Source organism: Dromaius novaehollandiae, chromosome 16, assembly GCF_036370855.1.
Source record: "Dromaius novaehollandiae isolate bDroNov1 chromosome 16, bDroNov1.hap1, whole genome shotgun sequence".
NCBI lineage: Eukaryota > Metazoa > Chordata > Aves > Casuariiformes > Dromaiidae > Dromaius > Dromaius novaehollandiae.
Window position 1 is genome coordinate 17,938,988 of NC_088113.1, and position 16,353 is coordinate 17,955,340.

The 16,353-nt window shown below is 37.6% G+C and overlaps 1 protein-coding gene across 5 annotated transcripts in view; it reads left to right on the forward strand.

Moving 5' to 3' along the window:
* The window catches only part of OSBPL2 (oxysterol binding protein like 2), a 43,200-nt gene that overhangs the window by 9,721 nt on the left and 17,126 nt on the right, over positions 1 to 16,353 (forward strand). For 4 of the 5 annotated variants that reach the window (XM_064521597.1, XM_064521595.1, XM_026092878.2 and 1 more), the window contains 4 exons: positions 5,786 to 5,950; positions 13,123 to 13,270; positions 13,510 to 13,585; positions 15,240 to 15,374. In XM_064521597.1, coding sequence (XP_064377667.1) covers positions 5,914 to 5,950; positions 13,123 to 13,270; positions 13,510 to 13,585; positions 15,240 to 15,374 — 396 coding nt within the window. In that variant the 5' untranslated portion in view covers positions 5,786 to 5,913. Of the gene's footprint in view, positions 1 to 5,785; positions 5,951 to 9,871; positions 9,910 to 13,122; positions 13,271 to 13,509; positions 13,586 to 15,239; positions 15,375 to 16,353 lie in introns of all 5 variants that reach the window. The other variant, XM_064521598.1, reaches the window with a different exon arrangement.

Here is a 16,353-nt window from a genome sequence, read left to right on the forward strand (position 1 = left end):
CTGATCTTGGTTTTCTGTTTTTATCTATTGGCTTTTACATTACCATCCTGGTACAGCTCAGTTTCTTTCTGTGGTAGATTTAAGGCGCTTGGATTCCTAGACAAAGTGTGAGTGTCATCAAACTGCAGTGTGCTTCTAGGATCCCGGTCTACAACTTGTTCCAGTGGCAAATGTGAATGAAGTCAGTGAGCGTCCATGGAGGCTTTTAACCTGCCTATAAAAACCAAGGGCCTTTCTCATATGCCTGTACAAAATAGACTAAATTCTGTTTCTGCAGCTTAATGACTGTTTTTACACCCCTGATGATAGCAATTTTTCATGTCTTCCTATGGTTTTGCTTCCAGTAGCAAGGTGAGGAGATTTTTTTTCAGTTGCCTTTTAAAGATCAAATGAGCTTTAGCTTTTATTTTGTAAACTTCTGCAATTGCCTTTTAGATTGTCTATTGCTTGGAGCTTTCAAAAAAACCTGCTGATGGTAAATTGAGTACTGCTGTGCCTTGGCAAAACATCCTAATGTCTTTTTAAGAAGAGGACTGTCCATGGTTATCAGTCATACAGGAATGTGCTAGCCTTTTTTGATGAGTTGTGAGAATTCAGAGGAGTTTTAGTGGAGTAACTTGCTTTTGGTCACCTGTCCTTGTGCAGCACTAATGACACCTTTTAATGATGAATGTGTGAAGCAGACTTTGAGTGTGTGAGACTTGTAGCTAGTGTTATATTTCAGTCCCCTATGGTTCAGATTGTTGGGTTACTTGCTTGGGACCAATCTGGAATTCTTACTTCATTGTTGGTATTAACATTTCTAAGTTGTGTTATAGGACAGTGTAATATCTTGTTTAACCTGTTGGTGCATGGTTTTACAACATCACTAAGGTGCAAGGCTTATTTGAGAGGAACCCAAATAGTAGTCCTTTGATTAGAAGCCATGAGAAGCTCTTGCAAGTTTTTGGCTTTGCATGCTATGCTTAGCTTAACTCTTGCTAGTCTGGTTTTGTATATCGTAGGTATTTGCATGCAAATAGGTAAAATGACTAGAAAAACTAGCTCCTACCAAAATAATTTCTTTGTAAAGATTTGCTTCAGGAAATTATGTTAAACTGTCTTCTGTTAATTGCTGTGCACCCACTTCAAATGTAATTGCAAAAAGTAGAATTGTTTTGTGAATGTTCTTGACAACTTAGTGCAGAGAATTTCGTGCAGCAAAATATAAGATAATAGTTTACAGTTCAGATTTACTAACCAATAATAAAGTTGTAGTGTTGCGATGGGTATGATAGCTTTTTTATTTGCTTTATCTGTTTTTCAGTTTTAGCTTTAAAAATATCACCTCTTCTGAGGGGAAATCAGTCTGTTACAAACATAAAAATAAATGTGGCAATTTTTATGTGTGCACACAAAACGCAAATAAAAATTAATATATACCAATCCATAGCCTTAAAATATGAGGAAACAGATGAGCTTTGTGATTTGTCTTACAAACCATGAAACCTGGGTTGTTTGTGGTCAGGAGAAATTAAATCACAAATTTCCAGTTCTCTTAAGAATTCTCTGCTTGCAGCTTTTCCTATTATTTATAAAATAATTTATTTACAATCTCTTGTTTGTTGTAAATTGGCAGCAGACAGCTGGGCCACAATCCCCAGGCCAAACCATCTTTCTGGGTATCTATGCCCAGAAAGTACTGCATGCTCAGGCCCAGCCCGTTAGCACTGGGTTTTAAAGTGAAGCCCAGTAAGCTAATTTTCACCTGTAAATCAGTGAACACCTATGGCTAAAATAGTGTTCTCCAGGCTTAATTTCCAAAGAGTAAGTGAAGCCCTAAAGGGAAAAATGGTTGTGGCATATACATAGCATTCAGTAGGAATGTAAGAAAATAACTGAATATACTTTTAGCCCTACAGTGTAGCTGAGGCATAAAGATGTGGACATGATACAATGTTCATGCTTTATGAAAGCTTTTTCAGGATGGGAACTGATCCTAGGGTTGGAGCTTTCTTATGCAGGAGTATTGCATCCCTTCTGTGAACATGTCTATAGCAGTTCTGATAAAGAAAGCTGTTAACTGCAGTTGCTAGTGTGTAAGTGAATTCTTCTTGGTACATGATGAAAATGCAGGGGGAAAGGCAGATTACAAATGTTGAATATGAAGCAAACAGGATGTTTTTGTCTTCTGACACTTCAGCTTAGTTTGAGGTAACTTTTTGTTGTTGCTTTTAATAAGAGAAGAGTATTTTACAGTGGCCTTTTGGCTCAGGAAAGACAAATACTGCTATCGGTATGTGTTCTGATACAAGCAGTTTCATGTTATTTCTGCTAAATAAAGAGCTGAATTTGGAAGAAGTGTACAAGTGTTAAGCTATTCTCAGGTTGCTTTGAGAAAGTTGATTACAGCTATTCTGACTAGTTTTCCCATCGCGATGTAGTGCAACTCTGGTGCAAAATATATTACTTTATCATTTTTAAAATCCCCCTAGCACCTTAAGAGAATGTTGTGGCTGTTGTTTAAAGTGACTTACATGAATATTTTGTTCTTTGTTTAGGTAATAGCTACAAATCTTGTGTATAACTTAGAGATATGACCGAACTCTCATTTTCAAGTAGACGGGAGCTTGAAGTGTAGTGTGAGGTGCATATCATGAAGAGAACTTATTAATAGCATAACTTTTAGTTAACTAAAGCCTTTCACTCCAGTTACTTCAATTGTATTTGGTGAATGTTGTTTATAGGAAAGCTTCACTGTCTTTGCAGTGGAATTGTGTGCTGCATAGTATAGTTCCACTTTGCAAGTCCTTTTGTAATGCAGTGATTATCATGAGGAGAAGGGAGATGAGAAGTTGGCATTCATCTATATGACCTTGTTTACTATAAGGCTCTTAAAAATTGTCAATTATCCTGTTATCAATGCTGAGTCACAGTTCTTATTCCTGAGTGCCTTCCGTGGAAGACTATAACATACTGGAGTTCTTGTTATCAAGGAGCTACTTGCAAGCTGATATGTAACATGGTTGTGCTTGGATAGGCAACCTGAAGAAGTGTGCTTTTTGCATTTGAACTGAGTAAGAGTGGGTTTAAAACTAGCTTGTGTGTGGTTTTTTTGTAGTGTATTGCAGGTAGCTGTCACTGTCCCAGACCAGAATCTCACCCTGTGAGCTGTGTGTTATAGTAAGATAGTCCTGCTGAAAGAGCTTAAGTAAAAAATAAAGTTATAACATAGAAACACAAGAAAACACTGAGGAAATGTGAGAACCGTAGTGCTGATCTTGAGAGTGCTGCATATTGTGCATATACAAGTTTTCTTCTGGAAATACTTGCTGCAGCTTTGCTAGAAGGATGCAATATTTGTAGACAGATAAAATGGTGAATGTCTTGCATCTCCCAGGATATAGTTTCTTGGAGAGATAAAGAAGCCCTCTAATGCAACTCCTTTTTTGGAAAGCCGGTGGAGCCATCTTAGTATGGTGATAATGGCTTTTTGGTGAACAGTTGTACTGAGATGTTTAGTTCCTGTTTTCTGTAGCAGCTGTTTTCTTAGGATTCTTCCCCCATCCCCAATTGAAAGGTTTATGTAGCTGCTTCCTTGAGGACAAATTTTTTTCACAAAAATAGGGTATAATTGGAGGCCTTGGAAGAGATACTTGCGGATACATTGCTGGTATGGCTGAAAACCTGGAGAAACTCTTAAGGCTGTCAGCTGCTTTGGTATGAGTGAGCATTTCTTACAAAGCCAAGGACTAGCTTCTGCTAGGCTAGGTAACACAGTAGGTACGCTGATTTTTTCTTGCAGTACAGATTTCAGTATTTAATTTGTTGGTAGTGAATTATGGCTGTGAAGTTCATTAATGTAAATAGGCATTTAGAACACCGTAATTCATTCTACTGTTGTTTTGAGATGGAGTGTAACATCCTGTTTTGTTGATCCAGAAATCTGAGCTAGCTACTACTTTTGAACGAGTTATTGGTTAAGAGGGTTTCTGTGTTTTTCTGGTTCTGTAGCAGCATGATTTCTGGTGGCCTGAACTGCCTGTATCTTTTTGAAGTGAAGCTGCTACTCCTTTGCCTTTTGCATGCAGAACATCTGCAGATAATCTTTCACTGAATGTCTTCAGGTATATGTGCTTCTGATTTGTTAGTAGTTTGAGCTGTTGCATCCTTCCCTAGGGGAATGTGATACTTTGACATATCTGAATCAGAAACTTGTTGCTGATAAGCAAGAAAGTTGAAGAAGGTTTAAAGGTCTGTCACTGTAGAACAGCACAGGAAAAAGAGAAGGAAACCGTCATTCAGCTGAGCAATTGCAACAGGAGTGTAGTAACAGTCAAGAGAAGCAGCTGCATATAGTTTTGTCCTTAGTGGCCTTGTAAATAAGAAATTACTGAAGATTTTGTGGAAGCTCAGATACTCGCCATGACTCAGAGACAGTTAAAAACTCTTATGATGGCAAGCAAAATAGGAAGTACCTGAGGGAAAAGTCCCGAGAGAGCAAGTGGCAAACTGAAATACCTGGCCTTGACAGACATAATGAATGTAGCGTTTGCCTTGAAGTATTAACTTCGATGAGCTGTAAAACAGATAAGCTATTTTAGCACTTCCTTCTGAATGAAGAATTGGAAGGACTATATGAGGTATTAAGATAGTTTTCTTTCTGGGCAATGAGGTAAAAAGACTTGAAATACAAGGGGAATCATGCAATTTGATTTCTTGCAGAGAGGAAGAGGAGGAACTGGCTTTAAGTGTGGCAGGCTGAGACTGTCTGTGGCAGACAGACGACTGAGAGTGCACTTCTGTCTTTGTTTCTCCTAATTGGAATGGAAATGTGCAAGTTATAATTACTCTGGAAAACCTCTACTGTCACAAAAGCAATGGGATCGTCAAGGATCATAAAAATTGAGACTGACAGATTTAGGTTGTTTTGGAGGTGATATTGATAGCATGCTATGCTGTCATTTCACACTGTTCTTGACTGGTCATTGGTACCTGGTGAACATTTGTGAGAGTGGAAACTAAATTTTCTGATTCTTTCCCTTTGACTAAAATTGGGTGAAATAAACATGTTTAGATTACACTGTTGCCAACCACGTGGAATAAATCTAATTTAGCATGTGAATAAAGCAGAGCTGGAATGCTTCATAAATCTGTAACTTATTTGTAGTGTGTGTGCCTTTACTGAGGAAAAAGTGTTTTCTTTTCTTACACTCTCTCTACAGGGAAAAATCTCCAGTTTTCTCTTCAAGAGTTCATAGCAGTAGCCTGACAAAACTTCTATAATGGTCTGGCCACATTTCAGTAGATACTGATGGCATGGTGTGGGATGAGTCCCAATCTTTCTGTAGCAGGGAGATTTTGGGTATCTAACATTCTCTTGCCTGTTCCCAGTTTTTTGTGTTAAGGATGCTGTAAGGTTTACCCTGTTTCTGAAGAAGGAAATTTTTACTTTGCCAGTTGTCTTTTTCTTTGCTCTGTTTTCTGCTCCTTCTAGCTCTCCTGTATCACTTGATGAAATTTAACTTACAGTATACAAAGCATATTTAACAATAATGTATGTGATGTATTTATTTACACACAGAAAACAAGTGTGACCTAATACATCCTTTTTTCTTGTGGGAGGTAGTGTCAGTTTCACAATTACTTTGGTTTAAAGACTGTTTACCATGAATGCAAGAATCCAAGTATGCAGACTTTCTTTTGTCATGGGAAGAAATGGAAAAATTAATATGTCAAGTGTGCATGTGTGTGCGCATAAGAAATGTGGAAGGTGCTAATTCTTTTTCCCTGTCTTGTCAAATAGATCATCTGAAACAGCTTGGCATTTGCAAACGAAGATCTCGAGAGCACACAAATACTTAATTTTTAAATCGAGCTCAACGATGCATTAGAGGAAGCTGGGTTGACTGTGCAGAGATTTCATGCTGAAGGATGAACAGTGAAGAAGAGTTTTATGATGCCGTTACGGGTGAGTGATGGGCACAGTGCTGAAAAAAACTACAGACTGCATTGTGTTTGTGCTGAGGGGATAGGAATCTATTCCTGTTAAGAATAAATAAGAAATAAAATGCCCTGGCTATGACTATTAGTAAAACCTTTTCTTTTCAGAAGAAGGAAGAAATAGTGGTTCAGTGATTTTTTTTGTTTTGTTTTTAAACGCTTATGGCTGACTCGCTTTATCACTGTTAGCACAATTAGTCCTTTAGTACCGATGTCTTGCTTTCATTTTTCTGTAAAATGTAGGCTATTTAATAGAAGCTTGAGAAGTGATGCCGTGAAAACACTTTTGAAAGGTGAAACATCTTCCATAGATGGTGGTTGTGGTTGTTGTTTTTATTTATTTATTTTAATGGAAAACGTATCCCAAAGAACTGAAGTAGAAAAAGTTTCCTAGTCAGAAACAGATTGTTACGAAAGCATGCTTTCAAGATAGGGAGCCAAATTTTTTGCCATCCAGTGCTGACATGAATCACTTGACACTTGAGCAGTGTATCAAATAGTACTTTTCTTTGAACTGATAAGGACGAATGGTTATTTATAAGAGCCTTACATAGTTTTAGTGGTGAAATGAAATGCTTAAACTATCTTTAATAAAAAAATCCTTTCAGAAATCCGAAACAGCTTAAAATTCCTCCACTTAAATGTCTCTTTAGAAATCCTATAATAGAGGTGAAATGAGAAATGCCAGCAAATAGTGCATGTGGAGTCCTTAACTTGGAATCAAGCGAACAGAAGGACAATAATGGGAAGCATTAAAATTGAGGGAATAAAAGTAGTATAGCAGATACAAGTGGGTAAGGTGGACTTACAGAGATTGGTTTGAGATTCCTCTGAGGAGTAAACAGAGAGGGGCAGGTGAAACAATTTGACTCCCAGCATGCTGTACAGGACTTCTCAAAAGTATGCCAGTGAGAGGAAAAGGAGACTTGGATTGCATTCATGCTAGCTAGTGGTGACATGCTTTTGCTCCAGATTCCTCTGTAAAATCCAAATAGTGGTACTGTTAAAACCTTGAAAACCCTATGGATTTTTCTAGTACGTTTTTGGTAAGCATTTGAATCCAAGAGCTCAGGACCACACCCATGAATGAACTAGAAATTACTCCACTTTAAAAGGTGAACAGAAATATGTCTCTAAGTTTAAGGTCTGAGTTTTACAGCCTTGACGATGTTGATGCATTCCTTTTGTCTCTTGCTGTAGCAATGCACAGCCCTCAGTCTGAGTCATCTGTATTTGAACAGTCAGTTCTTCTCCCTGCCTTCTAGTTCCCCTTTTCCCGATGCCAAAAGGTCGATTCTTCCTACAAGCTCAAGGTTTCTGAGCTACTGCGAGCAAGATGCTCATGTGCCTTACAGTTTTTGCTAGTTCCACTTGGAAGCAGGATATCGTCTCAATTCTGAGAGCATTCCTTGCTCCATCCTAATTTTATCCTCCCATAAGGAGGAATATGATGAGAAGAGAGAATATTCTAAGCAAAAGAAGGTGATGTGTCTTGTCCTGTGCCTAGATTTGCTGTCAGCCCAGCTGTCTCCTGGTTGAGAGTGTTTGGTCAACAGCACTTCTCCAGGAACTAAATGTGGTTGAATTTTTTTGCCCAGGAGCCTGGGCAATATCTGTTGCCCTGGAGCTTGGCCTGGAGGTGTTTTGTTTAAGTGGAGTGCTAAGCTTCAAATAATTTGTTTAAAATTCTTTCTCCCTCAGGACTGTCTTTAAAGGCAGATGCTTGCTGTCTTCCTCCAGCTAGATACTTTAGAAGATGCTGACAGTTTGGTGGATTATGTACACAAACCAAGTGAAGTCTCGAATTAGTTTTTCTTAGCTGTGTCTTCTCCAAGTCATGCATAAATGTGATGTGAAGTAGAACTATGAATAAGTCTTTCTGCGCTCATATCCCCCATCTCTTGGTGCCTGTAGTAACTCTTTTCTCCTGTTAGCCCTACGGGCTGTGTGTCTTTTACACAGTGCCTTGCTGCACTCCTTTCCACAGTGAAAACTTCAGGATTTGGGATTCCAAATTTTGATTAAAAATGAAATGCCCTTGGCAAAATCTTCAGTCTATTCTTTCCAAGGATACTCGCCTTCTTGCAGGTCAGATCAACAGAAGTCGGCTTTAGACGTGTGCTTGTTTTGCTCTAAAACTGTGACTGGGACACAGCTACCACATTCTCCACACATTCTCAAACTGTCTTAGCTCCATGTTGAGATGAAAACTGTGTACACAGTACTCTTCTGCTCTCACTCCCCCAGAGTCTTGTGTCCTGGTTTCCAAAGAGGGAGCTGTGACATGTTCCCACAGGTTCCCTGGTATTAGTAATTGATGTACTGTGTTTTGTGCCCTTTCAAATAGCAAAGCAGGTGTACAAGCCTGCATCTAGATTGTAGGGCAGTTGAACTCTGTATAAGTCATGCTTTAGAAATCTGCAGAAGTCTTAGCAGCAGACGAAGTAGGATGCTCTCCAATTTAAAGTATGAGTTCACTCCTTCAGGAAGCCAGAAGTTTTCTGTAGCCACTACTTAATGACATCCACTTCAAGGACATGAATCTGTCCTAAGGAGACTTGCTTTATGTCAGGATGAATTCCATCTCTTTGTTAATTTTTCTGCTTCTGACATTGTCCCTGTCACAGCCAAAAGACAAGCTCACGTGGTGGAATTGCATGCTGTGAGCTTGGGAAACATCCTCCTGGCAGATGATTTTACCCTGAATGGATGATGATTGTACTTGTAAACATGCAGGATGGACTGTGTTATATAGGTGATGAATCTTTTGCTTGAGCTTGTGAATGGTGAATAGCTTCCATGGAGAGAAGTTTCTTTGCATTCAGAGGTTATTACCTTTGCTGATTAGTTGGACATATGACATCTTACTTCATGAATGATTACTTACCTCGGGAATCTGTTGGAAAAATGTGTAGTGCCGATTGCTTCTTGACAGCACAACATCTGCTAGGTTCACAAATACAGTCTTTTCTGAGACTAGGTCAGGTAAACTTGTAAATTCTTAGAACTCAGATTTTTCCAAATATTATGCAAGACAGGGAGTACATAGCTTTCATCAATTCCTTCTGGTCTGTGTCACCCTGGGCTTATTAATCTTACTGTGGACTTGTTAGAGGCTGTATGCCATTGGGTTCTGCTGTGTTAGAACTGTATCTTTTATTTAATTCTGTCAGATATCTGTTTGCCAAAGTACTGTGTGAAAGGATTGCCACAGAACAGCAAAATGCTTGGCTAATTACTGGGATAATTTCCTGTTTTTCAAAAATAATAGTATCATTCTGATTTTTTGAATATTAATCTGCAGTTCCATGGAATCCCCTGTCCGTGTCCATGAGGTTAATCTGGCCTGGTGTATCTGTGAACATGTTGCTCTTCTGGTTCCTACTGTTTGATGATCGTTTACTGTAATCTATTCCTCCCTCCTGGGGAGGGAGAAGTGAGCTGCCAGATTCATATAATTTTCTAATGTTTGGATCTGACTGAATCAGGAGATTCTGCCATGGGGTTTAAGCAATGCAAATCTTGTGGAAGGTCAGCCTGCCTCCTATTGGAAATAGCTTGATACAGCTACATGTTGTGAAGACGGACTTTATTGTAAGTGGAGAATGTAACTTCTGGCAAAGAAAAAAATTATCTCATTTTACTTGTGATCTACATTTCCTGCATACTGATCCCTAATCTTCCTTCCCATTCTAGGTCTGTAGGTTTTTGGTACTATGCTATTTTGATTCCCTTTGTTTTGAGTGACAAGGTTGAACTAGTATTTAAGGAAGTTGCTGACAGTATATGAAAGTCTTGTGTCTTTATATATGACTCAGAATACTGTGCCTCCTTGCTGCCTCGTAGGTGGATGTATAACATAGTCTGAGTGGACTTATTTCATTTGCAGGATGGGGAAGAAGACGACTATGAAAACTAGAGTTACTGGCAAGTCATTTTTCTTTAAGCTCTTGAAATAGATTGATGTTGGCACCCAACTTAAGTATATGTTCTGTGAATGACTTTGAAAATTTAAGGCTTTTTAAAAGCTTTTATTTTCTCCTTAACACAGATAAGTTGGAACTTTTGATTTAATTAATTGTTAACACTGTCTTTCAGTGTGTGGTTCCCCTGCCTTTTAAATCCCCATTTTTGTCATTGTTCCCAGGGATTTCTCACTACAAAATCTGCTCCGTAAGTAGAACTTATCTACTGAGTTCTATGAGTTCCAAGCTTTAATGACAACTGGAGAAATTCTTTTGTAACTTAGAAAAACTGCAACAAAACATTTCATTTGTTTTTTTCTTCTGGATCAGTACTTCCTCTGTGAAGAATATTCTCTGGATAGTTTTTTGTAGAACTATAATACTTGGAATTTTTTTGACAAGCAAATTTTATAACTTACTCAATTGGCTTATAGTAGACAAGCCAGCTGTTACTTAAAGGTGGATGTCACAGCTGTTGAAAGTCTAGTGGTTGCATAGCTGTGTACACTAATTAAAAAAAAAAAGGAAAAGAAAAAAGCGAATATAACTGGGTAAAGATGTACTCTGACAAAGAGGACTAACACTTCTGATATAGCCTCTTGTTCTGGAGCAGGGTTTTAATTTTTGTTGCTTGTACACTGAAGACAAATTTGTTAGAACCAGTATTTGTTTAGTCATCAATGACCTTGTTGTCCATTTACATTTACCCCCCCCCCCAACCCCCAATCTAAATTCCTATTGTGATGTACAGGAATGGGGCAAAACACTTGTGAATCATGGAGAAAGATAAAGAATAGTAAAGAAAAGTATAGATAAAGACAATGACTGCTTCATAGAATTTGCCAGGTTCTAGGCACAGTGTAATTCCAGTGATGCTTTTCATAACCATTCCCCTATAAGCCAGTTGACTTTTCCTTTTATGAAACTTTCCTTTTGCATTTAGGTGTGTTTACCTCTTTGAAGTGCCTGCTGATGCTATGCTATGTGTGTTTAATCAGCTTTGTGGGTGAGGGCACATGTACCTGAAAGCTCATCTGTTTTTCCCCACTTCATCAGTTAGACTAATAAGTTATGTTGTTTTGCCATACAGTACTTGCCTTTTCCATCTCCTTGTACCTTAACAGGTACCAAAAAAAGGCTACTATATAATTAGAAATGCCACTTTTTAATAATAAATATTTTTTGTTGTGGGTTGACTAAAGATAGGCATATGTTTTTTTTTTTTGTTTGTTTGTTTTAAGACAGGTGTTTCAGGGTAGTCTTCATTTTAATGACCTGAGCGCACATAACCATCATACTTTCCAATTAAGTACTAAGACCTGCTAAGGTGTGGTTATTGCTGTATAATTATATGCTTGTGACATCAAAATGTAGGGGAGAGATTAATACATTACATCACCTTTTACAGCTGCTATTTACCAAATAAGATAGTATCAATGATACTTCCTTCTGTAGTTTTGAAGGTTATTGTTATGGTATTTATACCTGCTAAAAATGCAGCTTTTTCATTCTGAATGAATGCCTTATTTTATAGAGCAGTTCTGTCTAAGTGCTATATGGGGAATACTTTTTATTATGCTAATACTTGTGTGAAATGTGTATATTTTTACTTAGGCTTTAGTTTCTCCTTAAACAAATCAGAGAGGCTTTTACAGAAATGGTTTCAAAGTAGCTCTGCTGGCTACAGAATCAGAAATGATGTTTGCTTTGCTATGTGTGGGGTTTTTTTTTTTTTCTTCTTCACCTTGGCTTCTCTCTTGTCCATCTCTGTGTAATAAAGGATTAGGCTGCATTGCAGCCTTTCTTTCAGTGTTGACTTTAGGTAATTTTTCTGTGGAGATCAAGGTAGAAATAAGTGTGACCTAATATTTGATGATGTCTTGTCATGCTGTTATTGGCTGGAGTTGTACCTGTGTGCTTATGCAAAAACAGGGTTTTGTGTACTCAAGCACTGAAAGTGCAATGGTTGAAAATTTTACTCAGTGTTTGGATTCATTTGTGGGAAGTTTCCTTTTTCTTAGATCTTAGACTTATCTTTTTTAAAGGAATCCAAAACTGCTTTTTTTATATGCATGTAAATTGTTTAAGGAATCTGCGCTTACAATCATGAATTCCAGTGCACAGATTCCAGTTATTCTTTAGACATGTGCAAATGTGTGTCTGCATATATGTGTGTGTGTGTATATATATATATATATATATATATATATATATATATATATATATATATATATATATATATATATATATATATATATATATATATATACAGGCGCACATGTTTTTACAGTTTTCTTATTTAAAAGTGTATGTGAAACTAAATCATCGCCATGTTCTAACTGAAAAATGAATAGTTGACTGCAGAAGCTTGTGTTTCTGTAGATTCCTGTTGATTTAACTTTTTTGATAATTAAAGCTGTTCAAGACATGTTTTTTTGTGGATACCAGAGTTTAGCTATAACAATATTTCCAATAGCTTTTTTCCCCCAGGGTATTTCCACTTTACAAGTGGATGGAGTTAAGTTGTAGGAAATGAAGCCACTTATTCCAGGTCATGCTTTGGGTCACTTCTGGAGCTCAGTGAATGGTTCATCTTGGTTTCTGCAGGTTCCTGCTGTAACCGTTAGGAAAGTATTACGTGCTTTGTACAAATGGATGGCAAAAAGAAATTAGGTATCTTAAACTTCTGTTGCTCTAGTATCCTGGTTGTTTGCCGTTGAATTATGATACAGCCTTTTCCCTTTATCGTACATATTTTTTTTTCTTCCTTATCTGTTAGCAGTATGAGCAGGCAAGTTAATTTTTTTAAGGTCTTTGAGAAAAAACATGTAAGTGAACAAAATTATTGTAATCACACTGCAGCTCTGAAGAAGAGAACAATATACCTAATCTGATTAGGAGCTATTGAAGAACTCGTAGGGTTCTAAATCGGTTTTATATTCAGCAGCATAAAAAAATCAGTTGAGGATGCTTGATTCTAATGAGATACTTGGCTCTCAATACTCTTGGAAATTAGGTCACTTAATAAAGGTTCTTCACTCTGATATTTTTTAAAATAAAATAACCTGATATGAATGTATTTCTGCTGTGAGAGTTGCAAAATGTGAGTGACACTTTGTGAGAGGAATAGGGTTCCTAGGAAAACTATTGCCATATTATTACTTTTTTTAAACAGGCTTTGATTCTGACAATTCTTCGGGGGACTTTTCAGAAGCAAATCATAAAGCTGCAGAAATGCTTGATCTAGATCCACACCAAAGCAATAGGACTGGAAAACATAATGGAGAGAGAGAGATTCAAGAAAATGGAATTAAGAGACACAGGTAAACACACAGTAATACATAGTAAAGAAAAGTGTATGTGCTGGCTCACTATCTTTTGGGGCATTGAGGACTTATCATTGGAAGAGGTAATTTCTCTGGAACTCAAAAGACATTTCACTGTCTGTCTCTTCTGTTAGCTCTAGAGCAATGCTTTGCTGCTTTTGTGAAGACCTACAAATGAATATGTCCCTTCATTTAAGGGACTGATAGTGATTGTTGTTGTTTTTTCCCTATTACAGGACATCATTACCTGCCCCAATGTTTTCTAGAAGCGATTTTAGTGTGTGGAGCATATTAAAAAAATGCATTGGACTGGTAAGTTAATTTGGATGAATTGTGCTGTTGTTAGGTATCCTAGCTTCAACTGGCTAATTTTATTGTTTAAAACCTGGACACAGAAGAATACCTGATGCATTTTTCATTTGTAGGGAATGTCACTGTAAACTGCAGCTCTTTAAATGTCAACAAATGGAACTGTTTCCTTACTTGATTTAGCTGTTGGAGCACATGGATTGAAAATTCCTTGTGCTGTCTGATAAGTACTAGTCTAAAGCCCTTAGAAATAGTCACATATGGTTTGATCGACACAACCCTCTGTTTTTTCACTTTTCTGTACTTAGCAAAATGTAATTTGATGCTTTGATTTTTCATAATCAAACCAGTACGATACCCCAAGAAAAATTGCTTTCCTCTGATTTAGGGGATAGAAGTGCTTGGGATCTGTAAGTTTTTCTTCTGACAGAGGCCAGTGTGTGGACTTGGGCTGTTAATGATGTATTGCAATTGGGTCACAAGATTTATTTTTGGAGTCAGAAATGGACCTTTACATTGGTCTTCGTTTTTAAAGGACCCGGGTGCTTGCATCTTAATTGGCCATCGCTACTCTTTTCCTTTAATCCTTTCAGAACTGGGTTTCATGTTTCACTACTTCATTCTTATTAGGAATGAAAATGAGGTTCTGCACTGGAGAGCCTTCCTACTGTAGCTGCTTTTTAGAAGTATTAAGCAATTACATTCATATCTAGTCTAGGTGTGTTAGTACAGCCCTCTGTGAGTGCAACACACAAGTCAGCAAGCCCTTTCGCTAGCTTAACTTGTGTCATCTAGGAGCTGGTATAACTGTACTGACAAAACTCCTTTTGTTAGAATGGGCGACGTATCTGCCAGGATGCTGTGTTTGAACCAAATGAGTTTACGTCACTTAAGGGTCACGTTTTTTTCCTTATTGCCTTTGACAGTGTGAGGAAATCATTACATTAATTTTGTCTGGTGGGATTCTCCATTCCACTAAGACGTAAGCACTTGAGTAAATGCTTAAAGTGCTCGGTTGTGAGTGCCTTTCTTTAATAAGCAACCAGATGTGCTTGGATATAGTGGAAGAGCTTGAGAATTAGGAATCTATGTGAGATATTGACATGTGGAATGAGAAACTTGTTACAGGACACAAATAACAGGTTGCTGAAACAAAGCCACTAACATCTGTTAAAGCAATTTAAATCCTATTCTTTGTGTAACTGTTTCTTTGAAATAGGTAGGCTTTGTATTGCAGAACAGTGCAGAATCTGTGGTTACAGCAGTAAAATAGTTAAATTTTATGTAAATAGATATGTGAGGATTTCAGAGAAAGGCATGGTACTTAAATATTTGTAATGAGCTGGTTGGCACATCATTGCTGCTAAGGATAGAAATTTTAACCTTTTCTGTTTTACATAGAACACAAAATAGAAGGTAAAGTTTGTCTTGAATTTACTAGGTTAGCTTGTTCAAATTTTGAAGAGTTCTGCCATGCTTCTAGCCCCTTTCATCTGAAATACTTAGAGGTATCCTGTAGGCTTGTAAAATGTCTTTTGAAGAATGCTACAGCTAAATTAATTATTTTCACATGCAACTTACTTTCAAAATTCTTGTTCTTGTCATTTGATAACTTAGTGTTGTGTCTAAGAAACTAGTTTTTACTTCCGTCTTCTAGGAGCTGTCTAAAATTACAATGCCCATTGTCTTCAATGAACCATTGAGTTTCCTTCAACGGATAACAGAGTATATGGAACATATATACCTCATTAATAAGGCTTGTAGTCATGCAAATCCCCTGGAAAGAATGCAGGTATGTAACAGCTTCCACTGCCTGATTAGTTCAGAATAAGTGTTCCTCTCCCAGAGTCTTTAAGACAATTTTTCACCGGAGTGCATTGCCTTCTCTGGGGCTAATCATAAGAATCCCCATATTGGCCTCTCTGGACAAGTTTCTTGTTTCACAGTGGCTGGTATCAGATGCTTGGGTCACTTTCACACTTCATGCGGTGCATAGATACTGAGGCCAAGGTCTAGTGCAGGAGAGTGCCACAACTGACCATGTCCAGGGTCCTCAACCTGTTCAGTACTGCTTTAACTGTAACTTTCTTCTTGTGTTTGTGTGTGTTGTGAAGATGAGGTTTTACCTTTAAATTACTCTAAATTGATTTGTTGAGTAGCTCCATGATTTTTAAGTAACAGATGAAAATTGTTGTGACATAGACAAACTTTACCATTCTTCTTTTCTTCTCCAAAGTGGATTGGTTTTGGGGGTAGAATATAATATCTGACTAGTCTTACAGTAAGGGACTGAACGTAAGGGTACCAGGCCAGCCTATGTTAGGGTATACTGGTATTGCTCATGGCTCTATTTTAGTTAAGAGAAATTGGAGTGTACATCTTGTATTCTGTGTTTGTATAACACGTACCCCTACTTATCAGCCTGTGAGAGCTTCTAAATATCATTTGTACCTGCTAGTAGGATTCAAGAAACATCCCATCTACATTAGAAATGATGCTTGCCTGACACTCAGAAAAGCAAGACTCTGTTCCCAGTATACAAGTGTCCGGGACGGTCAAAATAGGGGAAAAGCAGATTTAAAAAAACAAACAAACAAACAAAAAAACGCACTATTAGAGGTAGGTGGAGAGGGAGAGTGAACCCTGACAAAGGACTAGAGAAAATGATTGCTTCTCGGAAATGAGATGCTTTTTAACTGCATCTCTTCCCCCAGTTCCATATTACTTAAATCCTATGGCTCACAAATGTTTTAACCTTAAGGAATATATAG